Below are 21539 nucleotides of genomic sequence, written 5' to 3' on the forward strand. Positions count from 1 at the left end.
AGTCCAGAATTGCCCATCTGACGGTCCTATTCTTAGGATATGAGTTATCAAGTGAAGGCAAAAGCTTGGCTGACAATTTCCTAGAGAAATGTGCCGTAATCCAAGCTCCTAAAACACTAAAAAACCTACAGTCAATTCTAGGTTTCCTAAATTTCGGAAGAACATACATTGCAAATTACGCAGAAAGGGTCAAACCCCTTTATGATCTAATTAAACCAGACTTTAAAAGATCCAATTGGACTCAAACACACACAGAAATTTTGAGATCCTTACAAACAGACATGCTAATTAAAACAAAATTAGAAACACGTGATAACACACGCAATCTTGTGATTCGAGTCATCCCAGGGAGATGCGGATTCACATACCTGACTTCTAATGAAGGAGAAAAGGTACCAATTGCATTCAAATCACACTTGTACACAGAAGCTGAACAGAAATTCAGTAATACAGAAAAAATCATTCGTGCAGTTCAAACCGCAATAGCTAGAGAAAAAGACATAGCTGACGGTAGACATATCACAGTCAGAACAGCAGAATCAGCCTTTGAGGCATTAACAACACCGTGTAATTTACCAACAACAACATTGAATCCGGAATGGATACAATGGGTGAATTCAATCACAACGGACAAAGTATACTACTACTTTGATCCAGAACTAGAAGAATTAAAAAATCTAAAATATGAAAAGACGTATCCTCTGCCAATCGACATTCTTCCTCTACGACATTACGCCTGTGTAATCTATACAGACGGACATGCTCAACCCTCCGTTTGGGGAGAACAAGCATACAACCCCACATGTGAGATTACAAAAGAAGTGTGGCGGGGAGGTAAACTAAGACCTCTATTAACAAAATCACACTCAGTAGAAACAAATTCAGAACTACAAACTGAAATAATAGCTTTGAAAATGGCGCTAGATAATGCGGATCGCGAATTCCCGACACTTATAGTGTCAGATTCATATTACTGCGTCAAAGCATATAACAAGGATTTGCAGACATGGATTCAGAACGGTTACAAAGATGACACAGATGCACCAATAAAGCAGAAACTGCTCTGGGAACAAGTAGCTCTTTTGAAAAAAGAACTACCAAAGACTCACGTGACACACTCACTGAGTCATCAACGTGATGGCGTTCACGTTGTGGGGAATTCATTGGCTGAAGCAGCCGCAGCGGCAGCCACTAAACCGGCTCCCGTAGATCGAAAAAAGCGTACATTAAAATACATTGACGGTGAAACAATGCTGGCGGTGAAAACGTCATCAAAAGGCGACTGCTCAGCGTTACCGATCAACTATCCACTCAATTATACATACTTAATCGATGCGAACTCCGTCCCTTTTGCTCGAATCCCTGGAGTGGGGGATAGAGTGATTCCAAACATGGACAGGAGAAGCTTGTTAATCGCAGACGCACACATGGGCGAGGGTCTCAGACACCTCAAACTGAAAGATTCTCTGGAAGAATTACAATCACGGTACTGGTGGACAGGCATGAGCCTGCACTACACCATGTTTGTAAAAAACTGCCCTAACTGCAACAGAGATCGCAGTGGGGAGAGAAACAGTTTAATACCTCGTCGTATCAAGGCGGATAATATTACCAGCAAAAAGAATGGCTTGCGATTAACATATACAGGCTAGTTTCCACTTATAATGTAGATCACCAGCACTCGGCTGACGTCCGGACTATTATACAAGATTTGCGAGTCTAAATGGCATATACGCTAAGAGCATGTTACGTTTGACCATTGTTTTCACTCTGGCACACCAGCCTGGGGGGAAACATGGCCAAATGAGCACAGCCCAGCGGGAATCTTCTCACTTCCTTCCTGAGGGTACGGGATGGTGTAAAGAAAAAACCAAGGCAGAAAGCAATCTATAATGGAAAGGATATTAGGTTCGGGAGCTGGGTGGGTCAAACATTTAATAAGTGTCCAACGTAGTCTAAATAACTTGCCAAGAAATTCTCTGAAGGGATTCAGTCCGTACGAATTATTATTTGGAACTAGGATGTTGATCTCTGACCTTGATAGTCAGACTTCAGTGGTTAAAGAAAAAAGCTTTGATGTCACAGACCGTTTGGCTATTTTGCAGGACTTAAACAAAACAAGAAAAGACCTGAGCAACATACAGTTGAAACAACAGCCAACGACCACTGAAGAATCACCACCTGTCCCAGCAAGACCTGTCTGGATTCCAAAAGTCGGGGATCTAGTCAGGGAAAAGATCGCGGTAAAGAAGGAATTTGGGCCTTCCTACAGAAAAGCAGTTCCTGTCTTGTCTGTCAACGGGACAAGATCAGTTGTACTACCGCCACTTGCTGGTAAAAAGGAGAACCGAGTTGTATCCATCGACCTGGTAAAACCACAAAATGTGGCCGATAACAAACAGTAGGCCAAGTGGACTCCCAATAAGTAGCAGAACACCAAGGTTTGCTACCAGCACAGAGGTCCTAACAAAAAGGCTCATCACATTCGAAACGCCTAAAGAAGAACAAGAAGGACTATGCAACAATGCAATAGAACTCAGACCTCTTAAAACCCAAATAAAGACATTTAGCAGAGACACACCAATCTATACTGAAGTACCAAGTGAAAATGCAAAAAACAGAAATCCTGAACCAATTGGAACAATTGACAGAACTGCATCCGGTTACTTCATCAACTTCGATGATTCCTCTGACGGCTTCAGTGAATCAAAGACACAGCCATCATCAAAATCCTTTAAAGACAAAGCTAAGGAACTTTTGAAACATCTGAAAGAAACATATCTGGTTTCTCCATGGATTGAATTTTGGGTGGGTTTTGGTGCATTTATCCTCATACTTTGGCTCATCATGGTATTTACTTTGGGACGCTTCATTGAGGGAAAATATGCTAAAATGGACACAGCAAGTCAGAACATCAACTTGGTCCTCAAACCACACACATCTTCACACGTCGAGAAAAGAGAACTTTCTTCAGCCAACTTCACAGCCAATCCTATACCTGGTGGGGTAGCCTGGGACAACACTGACTATGAAATTTATGGTCCGGTCGAGATCCTGAAATATCCACACCAAATCAAGATCTCCTTGAGTCACTTTGCAAAACCAAACTCATTTGCTGATGATTGGGACTTCGAAAGTATTAACAACATGATGTCTGACTTAGTAATGTCTGCTAAATTTACAAAACATGATTATTTGCAAGGTTCTACAAATTATGATAGTATGTATTGCTATAACCATTATGGTAACCATTTTTTACATAAATCTGCACAACCTAGAAATGTTTTAAGTTATAATCAATGGGAACATTGTGCTACACCTCCAAAAGGAAGCTCTAGAACCGTATATGACAAATATTCATATTTTTCAGGTTTTAACATAAGTAATGCTGAAACATTTTATTTTAAATTGTCAAACAAGACAGGGATGAAAACCATGATAACCAACACAAAATTGATATATTCAGATTCATTCTTTGAAAAAATGAATACATTTGGATTTGATTATTGGGACAAAAATGTTGATTTGAAAAGTGTTTGGGGTACAAAAGAATGGCAAGTACAGGGTATAGAAGCTTTGTTTAGAATTTGAATTTGAATTTAAAAAGCTTATATAGCGCATCGTACACCATTGTGGTTTCTTGGCGCTTTAACGGCTTGCAACAACCTAGTAAATGGACCATTTAGAGTGGGAAGGCCTGAGTAAACAAAAAGGTTTTCAGGCCCTTGCGAAAGGCAGAATATTGTTTAGAACTTCGAAGGTGGTCCGGCAAGGAGTTCCAGAATACCGGAGCTAGGAAGGAGAAATTAGAACCTCCCCATTTTTTCCTAGTAAAACGAGGGACTTGAAGTAGGGACCGATCCGACGAACGAAGTTGTCTGACGGGAACGTAGTTGGTTAAAAGTGATGAAATGAAGGCCGGAGCAGATCCCTGTCTTGCCTGAAAGACCATGCACCCCATCTTAAAAAGTGAGCGTTGCCGGACAGGCAGCCAGTGTAGTTCCTTCAAAAGAGGTGTAGAATGATGGGACCGGGGAAGGCCATACACCAGCCGGGCTGCTTGGTTCTGCACCAGCTGAAGTTTGCGGAGGCTGTATGCCGGAATGCCGTTGTAAAGGGCATTGGCATAGTCTAGCCGGGAGATGACCAGGGCAGACATAATGAGTTTAAGTGCCAACGGGGAAAAGAAGCGGGACACAATACGTATAGTTCGAAGCATAAGAAAACAAGAAGAGACAACAGCAGCAACCTGTGAGTGAAGGGTGAGCTGGTGATTAATTTTTATACCCAAAGTTTTTACCGTAGAAGAAGGAAGGGGAGGGATACCAAGAGTGAGGGGCCAAAAGGAAGAGTTCCAGGGACTGGAGGAGCCACCAGTAAGCACCAACTCGGTTTTGTCTGGATTGAGCTTCAGATGGTTGTGGCTCATCCAGTCCCTGATAAAAATCATAATAGACTGAAAATTGGAAATAGCGTGAGGAGAAGAAGACAGGTCAAAGACCAGCTGGAGGTCATCCGCATAGTTATACACCGCGACCTCCAGCTGTTGAAGTGCAAAGATCAGAGGGTAGATATAAAGATTAAACAATAAGGGAGAAAGAGAGGAACCTTGGGGAACACCACAAGTGATCTTCAAAGGGTCTGCCATGAACTCTCCCAGCCGGACCGCCTGTGTCCGATCCCGCAGGAAGGACGAGAGCCACACTAGTGCTGACCCCCCGATTCCCGCCGCTCCGATACGTGAAAGCAAGATGGAATGATCCACCGTATCGAAAGCGGCAGAGAGATCGAGGAGCACCAGGGCTTGATGTTTATTTTGGTCCCGACCCTCCCTGAGGGTGTTTAGGACTGACACCACCACAGACTCAGTCGAGTGTTTGGGGCGGAAACCAGCCTGGCAGGACGCCAAGCCTCCCGTGGCCTCAACATGGGTGCTAAGCACCGAGGCAACATGCCGCTCAAGCACCTTGCTCAAGAATGGCAGCAAGGAGATGGGCCGGTAGTTCGAAGAAATTGCAGGGTCGGCCCCTGGTTTTTTCAGAATGGGCACAATGGTTGCCACTTTAAGGGCCGGGGTCACAACTCCCTGAGAGAGGGAACTATTTAGGAAAATAATCGGGGGCTGTGCGCAGACCGAGAAAATCTGCTGCAAAATACGAGCCGGGCAGATGTCAGCTGGTGAGCCCGACTTAACTTTCAGCAGAGTTTCCCGGAACCCGATTTCCGTGATAGGAGGAATTGATGTTAGGCTAAGCGGCAAGGCTGGTGGGCAAGGGTCAACATAAGAAGCAGATGGAGGGGAAATGTTGTTTTTAATATTAAGCACTTTATCAATAAAGTAAGAATTTAATGAGTCGCAGAGGGTCTGAGTAGGAAGGGGTTTCGATGTACTCCTATCTGAGAAGGCTAACTCCTTAACTATCGAGAAAATTTCTCGTGGTTGGTTCTCAGCTGCTAAAATTTTTGATGAAAAGTAAGTAATTTTGGTTTCAACAATCAGTTTCTTATAGTCCTGCCGTAGTGTTAAGTAGCGACTTTTCAGAAGGGGGCAATATTCCCTTCTCCACAATCTTTCAGCGCGCCGAAGGGACGATTTTTTATCTTTAAGGTTAGTGTCAAACCATCTGTTTGCCTCCTTGGGTCTTTTAATTGAAATCCGGCGTAGGGGCGCCGCTGGGTCGCAGCCTTCCTTAAGCCAGGTATCAATCCCAGTGACTTGTGCTGACGAAGGTAAACCATCTAAGTCAGGCACAGTGGCTAGGAGAAAAGATGATAACGAGGTCAAGTCGACCCGGTTCCAGTTCCTGGCCCAGACGTTCTTTTCCCGCGGACACCTGGGTGGTAAGCTAAGATGGAGGGTAAAGAAAATGATGGCATGATCGGACCAAGGACAAGGAGACACTGCTACTGAGGAGATAGAATAGTTAAGGGACCAGACTTGGTCGAGCACGTGTCCACCGATATGAGTGGGCGCCTGAACACGGGAGCCTGCATGATCCCAGAACAAATGATATTTTTAAATGACACTGTTCAACAAACCACCTGTCTTGGCTTAGCCAAAATCAAAGATTTAAATAAACCGTCTATTCCAAAGCCAACAATGTTTAGCAATAGCTCTGATACAGATGAAGAGATAGACGTAAACCATATACTAAACCAAAACAGAACACATCCTAATTGGAAACAATAGTTGATCTGGCCCACAGATACTAATAACTGTCAAGACAGATTCCTGAATAAAACACAGGGGTTCAAAATGACCAGGCCAGACCCTAGATATCCCCAAAGACATCACCCAGGGATAATAACAACCTACAGTGTGGGCAAATTATGCCTTCAATGGCTACAAACTTCCACACTGCCTGAAATTAAGCAACACCTAACTTTACTTACTGATGGTGCTGACTTGCGTGATTTCATAATGGGACCACGCAAACAGCGTCAAAAGCGTTTCATAGCAGCCTCTGTATATGCAGCATACAATGAGGCCTGGAAGGTTACTCAAATTGAGACAGCAGAAAGAATACGGGAAATTGACCGTATTAATTTGGAAAAATCACTATCTGTAGTGGACAATGGGTTAATGACTCTGTCCTCCAGAATTTTTTCATTGGACAGCATTGTGTCTTCAGCAATCGATATATTATCGCAAGACTTACTGTTATTACAACATGGTCAGTCACAATTGCGTTCCATTGTACAGCTTGGCTGGACGTTACAAAATCTGCGTTCAGGCTATGTGCCTTGGCGTTTAATCAACACAACGTCACTATTCCAAATCTTTAACCTTACTGATAGACAAATCGGTATGTCGCAAAAGGGTGCTGATTATACAATCTTGAGCATTGAAAAACTAGAAAGATTACCAATGACAATGTCAGAACGACCTGTCAGTGAATGGATAATCCACGGAATCATAGATATTCCAATCTCAACCTTCAGGTTTCAATACTGCCAAAAATATATACAGGCTGGCATGTACGAGAAATTGGGAAAGGGGTACCTTAAAACAACTTGGAAACTGCCCTATTCACATGCATGTGTCAGTAATAAAGGACAGAAAGTGTTTCTTAGTGGCAACAATTGTGCTATGTCACTAAGCGGCACGCTTCTGTGTAACGGTATTAGTTTGCACGGAGCCTGTGAAGGGAATTCATACAACCTTTCATGTCACCAGCAAGGCGCACCTGCAACTGAAATAGAACCATTCTCTCAAAGACTCTATAATGGGAGTTACATTCTTATTGTAGACCGCAGATGTTGTAGTCTTATGCCCGGGACTCCTTATCTAGTCACTACGACGGCGAAGGTCAAGTGCTGTGGACGTTCTTTATTCCCCAGCTCCTTTCCAGACAGGGAGGCAAGGGCATGGCCCAGTTTGAAAATTACTTCTATTCGAATAGATACTTTAAGCAGAATGAAAACAGTGCTTCTTCAGACGCCTACAAGGCTCACGTCATCAAAAGAAACGTATGATCTACAAGTCGCAAGGACGACTGCAGAGATACATACATTATTATCAACTAATTCCCCCGTCCATTTCGCGGAAATCCTGAGCGAAATCTTAAATATTTCTGATACCAATGGGATCTCAGGGGTATTTAAGACAGTATTTTCGATGGCATTAACACCATTCAAAGCCATACTGGGTATTTTTCCAGATTTCGTCCATTCGATTTTTGGCGGACTTCCCCTGATCCTGGGACTAATTGCAGGAATCCTATTCTTAGTCCTTATTTTTCGTTATGGCAACCCATGTCACAGATCAAACTCTTGCGACAATGGAAGATACGATCCTAGCCATTGGATACCGGGACCGGATATCAAAAATCCTGGGACTCTCCCGGCTTAGAGACCTAAACATGACTTGGTTTCTATCATTTCGACCAATGTGGCAAAGGTGTGTTTTACCTGTACTAAGGTGTCTGCTATGCGGAGAAGAATGCGTGTTAGACACCTGTCTGACGCTACAATCGGATGCGCCAGTGGATGCAGATACACTGTTGGTTCCTACCAAGGTTTACGCTTTGTGCTGCCCTCAAAGGCTGCCAATCCTGATGACGGCATTCCTGGAATCTTCACCACTGCGATTGAAGAGTAGTGAAGTTCAAGATGAAAGCAGCATCGAACAGGTACGACCTTCTGTCAGCAATGCGAATCAGAATGTCAATGCAGACAATCATGCGCACGAATGCATGGTTACCCCTATTTCCGACTTAGTGGAACTTTCCCATGAAGCTGTTGACAGTTTTTTCGAAAGCCTGAATGATATGATGTTCTCTCCAGAACAGAAATAGAGACTTTTGAGCAAGCTCGCACACGGCGTTCCCTGAATTCGGCCTTCAACTTTAAAAATAAAGTCACATGAACAATTCTTCCCACCAGTTCACGGACAACAATTTTTTAGCAGCCCCAAATTATTTTTCACAAATTTTTCGGGACACTTATCTTCTGCTTAAAGTAAGAAACTATTCCTAGAGAACTAAGATTTCTATTTTTAGATACTTTATAAAACTTTAGTTGCCCGCTGGGATGTTCACAAATATTTTATTATGTGATGAGATGGTCTCGAACTTCCTTTCTGTATAGCCATATTAAGAGCCATTTCATGTGTATTTTTCAAATACCAAATTAGCAATAATGCATACATATGCGTGTTTACTTTTGCATTTAATTCATAGCGTAAGTGCATACAATATATATGACTGCAATTTTTCAGTATATTTGAAAATTTCAAAATGCATTTATGTATTTTGGGGTGGTAAGGTATACACTATACTCTATAGTATGTTGTACTATGTTATACTATGCATAGATTAGTAAATATGTCCATAGTTAGCGTGGAGTGGGTGTCATGTATTCCTATAGGTTCTGAATCGATCCCCCTATTCCTGACCCTATTCTGGTTAAACTAACTATCAAGTTAACTAACAGTCAGCCCATGAGGCAAGAACAGCCCCCATGATGCAGATACCGTTATCTGACGCAGTCACACTACGGCACAGGAACGTGTTATCTGATTAGGTCATAACGCTTGAGATCTAATTAGACAAGCGACATTCCTCCAGCCCCTGATAAGGCATACGACGTTCTCATAACAAATCAAACCTATGACAACCTGGAAAATCCGTGCGGCCATTGTTTTGATTTCACAGAGAACTTTAGTAAAGAATGTGCTAACGAGCAAGTCGTATGACATCTTTATTGACGTATCTATGTCCATCCTTACGTCAATCTCGGCACCTTTAAGGTATAAATATTGCCGATCTTGCCCTATGCAAACGCACGCGTGGTGACAAGACGGAGCAGCCCTACTTGCCGAAGCCGAGAGCAGAAGCAGACCCCGCTGGCAGCAGCCCCGCCTTCCTGACGCGCTGAGAGACGCGCTGCTATCTCAAGCCGAGAGACCCAGCACCGGCGTTTCTGGGCAGCCCTCGCAGGCAGCCTGGAATATCGAGAGCAGAGAAAGAGATACCATTCCTCATTCATCCTAACTTCCAGGTACAGAACTGAATAACCCCTCACAGAGAATTCTTTAGTTATTCACTTGGCAAAAACAAACTTAACTTAAACTGTAACTTTCTATTCCCGCCCACGCATTAGACTTAGGTCAGGTACACGGGGTAGGCGTATTTAGAAACACCAGTTGAGTACGTTTAGTCAAATGTATATGTGTATGTAAATATATTTTAATCATTTTAAACATCATATGGCTCAGAAACCATATCAATGTTTTTACAGTATTATTTTATACTATTGCTTTTAATGTATGCACTTTACTTAACTATAAGTATTGCAATAATATCGATCCATTTCTCTTGTATGAGAAAAGAGACTGATCAATAAATAACATCTTTTTATTGAACACGCCCGTCTCTTCCTTTTCTCTACAATCTGATGAGACTAAGAATGCACGTACTGACTGAGTAAAATAATTGCCTTGTGCTCACACGACTCTTGAGATTGACTCTTGATTAGGGGAGAGCAAAGTTGTCATGTTCTATGGTTGTCAGAAACTAAATCCCTTCTTGTCTAATCAGGGAAGTTAATTCCTCCTTGAACATTCGAGAAAGTTTCTAGCGAACTCTGAGCTACGCTGGCAAACCCAAAAATTAAGTCTAGTATCGACAGTAGTAGACCTAGTTAACGTCTGGTCTAGGCCTTTACTGCTGTAGGTATTATTCCAATGCGCAGAGCCTATTGGGAAAATAGGAGCTACACTACAGTTCTTCGTAGCCTCTTCTCCACTGCCTCTCTGCCCTTTTACAGACGTTTTTCAGATCTTTTAGTGTATCTGTATACCAGGGTGCGGAGGGGCTGCCTCTTTTCCTGATTGCTTTCAGGGGGGCTATGCAGTCAAGTCTCTTGGTTACATGGTCACAAAGTAAACTGTAATTCGTAGCAATATCATTTTCTGATTTAAGGAGGGTCTGCATCTGAAAGAGGTCCGTCTCCTTTTCTCCTTTCCTCTTCAGTAATCCCTTCCAATCGCGGCTGATAAAAGTTCTAACTTGTGTATTAACTTGATCTGTATTGCCCAGGGTATGAATATCAAACATTATGAGATGGTGATCTGACCATCCCACTGGTTGGATTTCTCCCATGGTTATAAGATTTTCTTCGGCGAAGATTAAATCTAGAGTATTTCCTTCCCTGTGTGTGGGAGCGGTTACCCATTGTTTTAATCCTAGATTAGCACAGGATTGTATGATATTGTGGTAGGCAGTATCCAAAGTGCCGTTAGTCCACACGTTGAAATCCCCCAATGCTAGTACTCTGCTGTGGGTGAGTGTCAAGTTGTTAATGACTGAGATTAATTCCTGTTGTTGCATAGCATTAATGAACCCTGGTGGCCTGTAGCAGATTAGGCCAGTGAGGCAGTAACCTGAGCCGAGTTTGATAGATATCCCTGATAATTCAGCGCAGGAGGTTTTGTCTATGTCCAGCGAGGTGATGTTCAGATCCTCCCTGAAAATAATTCCCGTTCCTCCCCCTCGTTCCTTTGGCCTTGGGTTATGGAGAATCTTGTAACCCTCTGGGCATGCTGGACCTAGTTCAAGCTCTAAACCAGCCACCGTCCAGGTTTCTGTAAGAAACAGAATATCCAAGTTATTGGATTCGATCAAGAGCTGTATCTCGGTGGCATGTTTGGGAAGAGATCTCACGTTTAATAACCCGCTTCTCAGCTCTTCTTTGGATCTGCATCCCGGTTCTGTACACAGTGTCTCTCCAGAAGGGTATAGGTTGTTATCAGAGACTTGATTTACTTTGGCCATTAGGTCGATTGGGAGGGGATTTATATGCGGTGGATAGGTGAGACAGATAGGGCAGGAGTAGTTGTATTCGGATTTCAGGTTAGGTGCTAATCGTGGGCAGATTGCCTTACCTGATAATGGGTCCAGCCCCATTAGTGTCTCTCTGCTGTATCTAAGTGCCACTTTGTCTGGGGCAATTTGGCCAGGGGGGGTGGCCCTGAGCCCGGGCCGAGCGCGGACGGGCACAGACGGGCTTGCCTTTGGCGCGCCTTCGGCGCGCTGACGGCGCGCCCGCTGCGCCCGTCCGCTGCGCTTCCCGCGTGATGGTTCCATTATGTACTGGCGAGGGGCGGGAGGTGGGAGGGGCTGAGCACTCGCCTGGTCGCCCTGCACCTGCCCTCACCCGCCCTCACCCAAGATGGCGGGGAAGGTAAGTCACAGCTACTCACAGAAAATTGTAGGTGAGTTGGACATTACACCATCAATCAACAAATACTGTACATTATTTAAAGCAGTAAGATTCAAATATTAAGTATATTGTTACTCATGAAATCTGATTTGAAAGCAAATAACTTACATGGTTCCTCTTCTAAACTCATAAGTTTGCAAACAAGTTGTTCAAATTCTGATCCAACTGTAACATTAGGGCTTCCAGCAGCAACGGTCAGGTGATAAAGCCAGGTGTCCTAAGAAAATAACGAATACATTTTCAACATAAAACTATATTCTGAAAACCACGTTTTAAGCTAAAACCTTCCTGTCATAGTTCTACAATTAGAGAACCTTTCAAGATATGCTGTTGCAAAAAATGACAGAAGTAAATGTTTTTCATTGATAAGTAAAATGTCAGTAATTACATGACATTTTTGACTGGCTGAATTGTTATTTATATAAATAAATTGAAAACAGTGTATTCAAGATGAAAATGTGTGTATTTTAGAACCCACACGCTAATGTTTGGTGAAAAACGGTTGAATTTCCAAAATATATTTAAAGCTAATATTAAGGGATAAATCATGTGGCACTAGGGCGACTTATTATTAACATTACTATCTTGGTGACAGTTGCATTACAGCTATGGCTGTTATGTATTACCCATGCAAAGGCATTTCAAATTGCAAAGCCTTTTTTACATTACTGCTGGCGGCCATGCCTAATGCTGGGAAACATGTTTAGGGTGGCCACTAATGTAATCATGTGTGAAGAGGTCACTATTACAACATTCATAATATTAGTAGCTCGGGAAGATTTTCATTAATTATAAGTAGCACTTATTACAGAAAATGTTGAAGACCCTTGACCTAGCACATATATGCAATAGTTGTTTGACAGAATATGGAGGACAAAAAAATCCTGGAGCCAAAATATTGTGGCAAAAATATCAAGGACCAAAATATTAAGAAGGTAAGTGCAGATAAGCAAGTATAGATTTAGGGCCTGATTACGAGTTTGGCGGTCCTTAGGACAAGCATGTTAGTCTCTTCTGTGAGCCTGAGACCGCCACTGTGAGACCGCCGCACAACCTCCCACCAGACCAAAATTGAAGTCTGAATATGGCAGGCGGACTGCCCGAAGTATTGCGACTGTGGCGGTTGGACTGCCAGAGGACCGCTGTGACCGCCAGGATCCAGGATCCCGCGGAGTTCGGCAGCAGTTGGAAGCAGAAATATGCTGGCAGTGCCGCAGCGTATTTCAACCACAGAAATGTGAGGAAAATGTGTTTTATACTTACAAAGTTTGAGCTTTGCAAGGGAACCTGGTGAGAGCTAGACAAGTCACCCCATCAGGGATTCCCCTCTGTGTCTATTTTTAAACAATGTATAGGTTTGCTAGGTGTCCCTAAGTGCCGGCAGAGCTAGAGTTCAAAATCTACAGCTAGGGACTTTGCAAAAAAAGGGTCCGTTTTCACTGTGAAAATGTGGGGTGTCCACGTTGTGTTTTGGGCCATTTCCTGTCGCGGCCACTAGGCCTACCCACACAAGTGAGATACCATTTTTCTCCGAAGACTTTGGGGAATGTGGGGTGGGTCTAATTTTGCGGATCCACTCAGATTCCAGAACTTTCTACCACAGAAATGTGAGGAAAATGTTTTTTTTTTTTACAAAGTTGAAGTTTACAAGAGATTCTGGGTAACAGAACATGGTGAGAGCCAAACAAGTCACCCTATCCTGGTTTTCCCTTGGTGTCTACTATTCAAAAATGTATAGGTTTCCTAGGTTTCCCTAGGTGTCGGCAGAGCTAGGGTTCATAATCTACAGCAAGTCACTTTGCAAAAAAAGGGTAGGTTTTCTCTGTAAAAATGAAGCGTGTCCACGTTTTGTTTTGAGCTGTTTCCTGTCGCGGGCACAAGACCTACGCACACAAGTGAGGTACCATTTTTATCAGGAGACTTAGGGTAACACAGAATTGTAGAGCAACTGTTATTTCCTATTGACTTTCGATGCATTTCTGCCTTCCAAATGAAAGACAATGTGTAAAAAAGAAGTCACTTTGAAAAATGGCATGCTAGTATAGGTACTCACAATTTATTTCATAAATGTGCAAATAGCTACTGTTTCTAAACTCTATATTTTGTTCCAATTTCAGAGAAACATAGGTGTCTTTCATCCTGATTTTTCACTAAAAATATTTTCCCAAATGAATTGCAATATACCCGGTACATAATAAAAAAACATTGCAAGACGCTGCTCAGTTATTGGCTCTGGGTTTGTCGGTTTCTTGATGAACCTACAAGTCCTATATATCCCCACAACCATAAAGGTCCAGCGGATGTAATGGTATATTGCTTCCAAATATCTGTCATAATCAGAAGAAGTTACAGGTGAAAACATTGGCACAAATGGCTGTTTTCTCAACTCATTTTCAATTTTTCCCGTTTTCAACTGTTAGGGCCCGATTCACAGAATGAATTTAAGATTAAATCCTAAACTTACTACTATTTGGTATTCACAGAATGCACTTACTACTTTCGGGATTCACAGAGTGAACTTACTACTTTCGGGATTCACAGAATGAACTTACTACTTTCGGTATTCACAGAATAGATTTAAGACTACTAACTTTACGTCCGCACTCGGGCCGGAAATTCTGGCCCGGGGGCAGAGTTTCTGGCCCGAAGGCGGAGCTTGCGGCCCAGAGGCGGAGCTTGCGGCCCAGAGTCGGAGCTTACGGCTTGGAGGTGGAGCTTCCGGCTCGGAGGTGGGGATTTAGCCATGGCTGAAATCTCCACCTCTGGGCCGCAAGCTCCGCCTCTGGGCCAGAAGCTCCTCCTCCGGGCCGCAAGCTCTGCCCCCAAGCCAGAAACTCCGCCTCCGGGCCGGAATTTCCGGCCCGAGTGCGGATGTAAAGTTAGTAGTCTTAAATCTATTCTGTGAATACCAAAAGTATTAAGTTCATTCTGTGAATCCCGAAAGTAGTAAGTTCACTCTGTGAATCCTGAAAGTAGTAAGTGCATTCTGTGAATACCAAATAGTAGTAAGTTTAGGATTTAGTCTTAAGTTCATTCTGTGAATCGGGCCCTTAGTTTCTATAAAGAAACCTTGAAGGAGCTACACAAATGACTCCTTGCTAAATTCAGAATTTTGTCTACTTTTTAAAAATATATAGCTTTTCAGGATCCATTTCTTTCATACCCATTCCCACCATTAACTGGAAGAAGGTTGAAAGCACAAAAAATAGCAAAAATAGTCTATGTCCCAGTACAATGCCAAAACTGTGTAACAAATGTTGGATTTCTGACAAAAGTCTGTCAGTCCCTGAAAGCTGGGAAAATTGTGATTTCAGCCCCACAAACCGTTTGTTGATTCTATTTGCAGGGTAAAAACCAGATACCTTTATTTGCAGCACTTTTGTCCCATTCCCCCGCCCCAAAAAAATGAGCTGTATTTTGGCTAATTTCTGGGTCCCCTCCCGGGGTATCCACAAACCCTGGGTACCTTTAGAATCTCCATGATGTTGGAGGAGAAGGACGCAAATTTGGCTTGGATACCTTATGTGGTCAAAAAGTTACAGGGCACTTAGCGCGGACTACCCCAAATAGCCAAAAAAAGGATTAGCACGGGGGAAGGTCTAGCAGCGAAGGGCTTAAAAGTATGAACTATATTTAATATCCAAGTTTGTTATTTGTCAAAGCTCACTAGTCCTACAACCACGCTTGTTCCTGCCCCCTCTTTTTTTTATTAACTGTTGGACTCGACATCCTTGACATGGTTTTCCCTACATTTTGTCTTCAATCCTCTTGTTTTTGTTGACTTTGCTTTTCTGGTCCTAGGATTCTGCACACTTTACCACTGCTAACCAGTCCTAAAGTGCTTGTGCTCCCTCCCTAAAATATGGTAACTTTGGCTCCCTCCCAACTGGCACATCTTTTTTACTGGTAAGACCATAGTAAGGTGATACAGCCTATACCCAGGGCATGTAAATTAGGTGCTACTAGTGTGCCGGCAGCACGTCTTGTGCCTCCAACTTAAGTAGTGTTCTAAATATGTCCAATTCGAGGCTGTGTGGGCATTTTTACATTACCATTTCAACCTGGCAAAATAAACCATTTTCCAGGCCTAAACTTCCCTTTTTAATACATATAAGTCACCCCTAGGGTAGGCTCTAAGTAGCCCATATGGCAGGGTGCAGTGTACCTAAACATTTGGAGATGCACTTCTATGACATATCCTGGTAGTGAAAAACTCTTATATTAATCTTTCATTACTGGGATGTCTAATTCTCCTATAGGACAACTTTTCTTCCTATTCCATCTGTAACTTCTAGCACCCATAACCATTCTTCTCCTACCTGTGACCACAGTGGCCCTGAAGGAGCTGGCTTTCGAATTCCTAGGAGGCAGGCGCCGAGGGAGTAGTTGGTTATCCAGAGAACCACTACATGCTCTCCCCGATGTGTTCCCAAATGTACACACTTTTTTAAAGCAGCACCTATTTATTTACAGTACACAGTCTGCTTTAAATATAAAAAAACCTTTTGGGAATGCAAACTTAGGGACATCGGTTTGCTGTTCTGTGCCTTTCACCTTCCCTGGTCACTCGCAGAGGGACATAAATAGCAACCTGCCTAATTAACATTCAATTTTGCAATGAGACAAATTGGTGCATCGGTCACACCACTAAATTACAGATAGGTTACAAAAAGCGGGCGCACTATGTGCATCTACTAATTGCAACCTGTCCCCTTAATACGTCTAACACTAAGGGGCATATTATCAAGACAGGTGATAAAATGATCGCCGCTTTAGCGGCAGAAAACTGCCGCTGAAACGGCGATAATGGGCTTGACAATATGCTCTATGGAATTCCAATTGAAGCCCATGTTAGATGTCCTTCACATTTAACATGGGATTCAATTGGAATTCCATAGAGCATATTATCAAGCCCATTATCGCCGTTTTAGCGGCAGTTTTATGCCGCTAAAGCGGCGATCATTTTATCGCCTGTCTTGATAATATGCCCCTAAATATTTTCATAGTGAATGCAAAATGCATGGGTAATTAAATGTTGTACTAAAAGTGTCTCACTAAAAGTTTGAACTTCATGTACTTTATTCTAAAAGTTTCAAACTTTCAACAGAAATCCATTGTTTTGTTGATTAATTTGTAGATTCTGAGTAACCTCATGATAACATCTCAACTTGAACCATACTATCGACTTTGTGAGTAGGATATATTATTGCTCTTATTTTTATTATTATAGATCCTCTTCAGGAACATCTCTGTGATTAGTTTCTAAATAAACTTTTCCAGACCATGATAAGAGTGATGCACATAACATTTTAAGCTTAGAGGATTCTCGTTATCCTTTTCCACACCTCTTCTTTCCTTGAATTTGTTCTTCCACATCCTGTTGAAAATCTCTTCCTTGGATCCTTATGTAAATCTCTAAAGGCAGACTATTGCACAAGCAGAACTAATGTGCCACTACCAGATATTCCCCTATTCACTCCCATACTCACTAAGTACAAGAGGCAGCAGGAGGAAGCAAGCCAGAACACATTTTAACTACAGCAAATAATGTGTCAGGAATATTGACAGTGATATCACACATTACTACTAAAATAAACTAAATAGTGTTATCTATTGCTAATATGATCCCACCTCACCAATTTCAGAGGTTATTCCATTAATATTTCTGACACCAGCATTTTGAAACCATCTTCAGTAAAAAAAAAAGAGCAAGACATCAAGGCAACATGCAACCCTTAACTCACTGCTCACCTCAATAACTTCACCAGCATTGATACAATCCACAGTCACCTCCTTTGACCTGCATTCTAAACCTAAAGCGCATGTTGTCTATTACATTCCCAGAAACTAAATTGAGTTAGAAGCAGGTTCCTATGGCGAATCAAAGCACATCAGCAGCCAACAACAGGAGGTGAGATCAACCCTATAGGTGGCAGGCTCAACAGGCACCCATTCAATATCAGTGTAGACTGCAACCGAGGACGTTCTGAGGCTACCTTACACAAGTGCGATAGCACGAACAATGCTTAGCAAAGGCTTGAAAGGGCATTTTAGGGTTTGACCTAGGCAAAGGGCATTAATAGGAGCCACAGAAAAGGCGTGCGGGTTGGGCAGATACACAGCCAGCTGAACCAAGCACTGAGGCTCTGGTCACAACACGGTCAAGCGCGTGTGCCCGCTTCAGCTACATCCCTCAGCTGTCATTGTGTTTAGTGGCTTTTTATGGGTATGAATATTTACCTTCTCGTGTTTGGATCCGATGAGAAGGTACGTGGGTCCTTGCTCTTGTGGATGAATGAGAACAGTGTAATGTGTTGATAGTAAACTACGACCATTGGCTTCATAATCTTCATCGGAATCACAAGACCTGTCGACTTCTTCCACCTTACCTTCCCAGAGCTTGATTTGACCTAAAGGAAACTGAAAATAAACCCCCAAAACGATGTAAAGGAAGCTATGGGAGCAAAAACTGTTGTATGCTTGGTGCAGACAAGTATATCTAAAAAGTATCTATTAAACTTTTACTCAAGTCTCAATTTTTATTCCACTCATAGCATAACTAAAACAAAATGTATTCATGCAAAATTGACAATCTGCTTTCATCGGTCTTCAAATTACATCAAAAGGAATTCCATATACTCTATCCCACTTACTTATAATGCATAGCAAAATAAGAAACCACAAATACAAATGAGATGAATGGATGACTAACTACATTGACTTTCCTTTCTCACATATCACTCTATAAATAATCAGCAGGGATGCTTCACTGGCGCTCAAAGTTTGCTAAAACAAATTATGGTAAAATGATAATAAAATAAAAGCAGACGATGGATTTACCAGTTTTTAGAATGACATGTTTGCCAGTGTTTCGTCAAACAGTTATTTGGCCCTCATTTTATAGAAAGCTTCATTCAGAAGATGCTGCCAGCGTTATTGATTACAACATGGGCATTATGTTGTTACCTTTCTGATGCACATAGGCAAAGAACTTAAAAAATAGAATATGAAAATTCCTTGGCTTTGTGCCTTCTGAGTGCTGCATCAGAGAAGTCAGGGCCTGGCCCTATTCTTTCTGGCAGATCCTCTCCCACCCTCTACATGTTCTAATTCAGCCACCTGTTAGACCTGCCTGGCCAGACATCTAGGGGAAGGCCTTTCACCCACTGGCTTGGGGGACCTGCTTGGAGAAGACTCTTGTGCCATTCTCCCCCAGCCTTATTCAGTGGCCCCTAAGTGCCTGGTACTTAGGCATCTGCGATAAACATCAGTGATGCTGAGGGCATCCCCATTAATGGGCCTGTTAAAAACAAAGGGCATTATTTACAAGTAAGTGACGCAGCACAGCACCGCAAGCTACTTGGCTGTGACATGCTGCGTCACTTTCAAAGCACATGGATGTGTCATATTTACATCTCTGAGCTCTCTCCTGTGCTGGTACATAATTGGCAGCCATGTGTCAATGCAGGCACCCTTGCGCCATGGTACAAGGGTGTCTGCATTTTAGGGGAGATGGTTTTGTGCATAAAGAGATACCTTGCTGCACAAAAACAATCACGAGAGGTGTTTAAGGAATGCAACATGCATAGATAGAGTATTTCTCCTCACTGCGCTTCCTTATGCCTCCCCTGGGAAGGCGTAGGATTCTGACGCATTGCCAGGTTTATGAAACGTTGTAAATCTGGGAATGAGGCAGACTCCATCGGTGTTGGGTGGGAACACCCACAACAACACCCATTGCATGCCCCTTTCAAGCAAAGAGCTGCATGAAAAGGGGACGTATTTACAAGGCCGCGAAAAGCCAAGCAGGGTGGCTTTATGTGGCATTTATGTATGGAGCACCAGACCGCACCATTGGAGCGGCAAAAAAAGTGACGCACCAGCGGCGCAAGGGGTTTGTAAATATGCCCCCAAGCAGGCCTGGCAGTTGGGCTGAACTGTTCCTAGCGGAGCAGGATCAGGGCTGACATGACTGATCTGGCTGGTCGTTGTTTGAGGTGGAATTCTGGGTGTGGAAAATGACACACTGCAATGCAGAATGAGCAGTTCACAGAGGGTGAACCTTTTGCAATCATTCCACCCATCACCTTTAAGTTTTCTTTAGTGACTCCCTAAGTGTGATGGGTATGCTCAAACATGGACTCCATGTTCAGTGTGCCACAGGAATCAAGATATACCTCACTTACAAGAGCTAATGAAGCCAAAGTACTTTTGTTCCCATTCAGGCCTGGCATGGCAGCTAAGGCTGGACTGTTCCCATTGGAGCTAGACACGGCTGATTTGCATATAGCAGCCTATGGTTGAAGTGGGATAGTGGAAGAGAAAAAAAAAGAACTCAGATATGGTCCAAGTGATTGCTAGTGACTAAGGGCCTGATTTAGATTTCGGCGGACGGGTTACAACGTCCCAAAGCTGACAGACGTTCCACATCGAAATATAAATCCCATAATATTCTATGGGATTTATATTTTGACAGATGGAATATTCATCACCGCTGTGACTGAGTAACTCATCCGTCGAAATATGAAGAACAAGGTACGTCATGGTAGACTCCATACACTTAATTACCTTGTGACACATCAAACTAAGTACCAAGTTGTTTTTAGAAGCTGCCACCCACATGTCTCATCTGAGGAGATACTCCTGATCAGTCTGAATCTGGAATTCAAAATGCCTTCCGTATGATATACATAGGATCCCTTCAGAATTCCGCAAACCAGAGTGCAGTCACCAAAATACCAGACTCAAGTCTTTTGTGATGCCATCACTAATACATGTGTTGCTAAAACAAAGAAACTAGAACACTACCTCATGAGCAGATCATCCACCTTTTTTACTAAAAAGTAGGAATGAGCACATCGCTCTAACGAATACAATATTAAAACTCAGGTTATCAGAATAAAAAAATAAAAAAATGTAAATAATCTTTCCTGAAATTCAGATGTGTAACAGTATTTCAGGCATATTCGTAGTCGATAGTGAGAAAACCGGACTGAATGTTACTATTGGTGAAGCAGGGGGCCCAGACTTAATAATAAGATAAAGAAAACATGCCAACAATTGGCCCTGAAGCACCCATGCAATTTTCTAGGCTTACCTTGTCTTCTGGGCTCCGAAAATAATACAGTGTTTTACCAACCAGCGTGCACCAGACTCTTTTTGAATATCCATGTTTGACCTGCAACGACAAGTTCATTATAAGAAGCATGCTGCTCCATTTCTTTATCACGTTACCCACCTATGTTACCCACCTACGTAACAATCAAATTAGACCTAAACTGAGAATATGTACAAGCAGTGCAAAAGAAACATTAAGCACTTCCATTAATTCCTATTCGATTTGTTAGTTTCCGGTCTAGTTGTTACAACATAACAATACTAATCTCATGTACATATCATTATAAAGAAATAAAAGGACACATCCTAATACAACGTAAAAACAATATCTAACAAGCCGTATTTTTATTTTTTATCAACATCATTTTGACTTTCCACGGTGTCCAACTTTTTTTAAAACCAGGAATGAAATACCGGAGCCTCCCCTGTCCAGTCTTGTGTGAGAACCTTTGTGTCCCTTTTGCTCTCTCATTTCCTGGCAGCTATCTACTCTTCTAAATCCGAGTTCCTCCTGGAGCTTTGCCCAGTGCCCCTGTTATCATAAATTGGCCAAGCCATTGTTTCCCATCTTTGCTTCATCATAAATGTATCTTTAAAAGATGGAATAGTACCTGTTCATTAAAGTAGGAGTTGTATTTTTCTCCTGAAAATAGCAGGCCTTGGGCTATCAAACTAGTTATTTAATTCTGCCATTACAT

The 21539-nt window shown here is 42.5% G+C and overlaps 1 protein-coding gene across 1 annotated transcript in view; it reads right to left on the reverse strand.

The window, feature by feature from the left end:
- Positions 1 to 21539, reverse strand: part of PLEKHH2 (pleckstrin homology, MyTH4 and FERM domain containing H2) — a 666795-nt gene that overhangs the window by 168803 nt on the left and 476453 nt on the right. The window contains exons 15-17 of the mRNA XM_078649687.1: positions 20822 to 20902; positions 17965 to 18144; positions 11833 to 11941 (exon numbers count right to left, since the gene is read on the reverse strand). Coding sequence (XP_078505813.1) covers positions 11833 to 11941; positions 17965 to 18144; positions 20822 to 20902 — 370 coding nt within the window. The remainder of the gene's footprint in view (positions 1 to 11832; positions 11942 to 17964; positions 18145 to 20821; positions 20903 to 21539) is intronic.

Source organism: Lissotriton helveticus, chromosome 6 (assembly GCF_964261635.1).
Source record: "Lissotriton helveticus chromosome 6, aLisHel1.1, whole genome shotgun sequence".
NCBI lineage: Eukaryota > Metazoa > Chordata > Amphibia > Caudata > Salamandridae > Lissotriton > Lissotriton helveticus.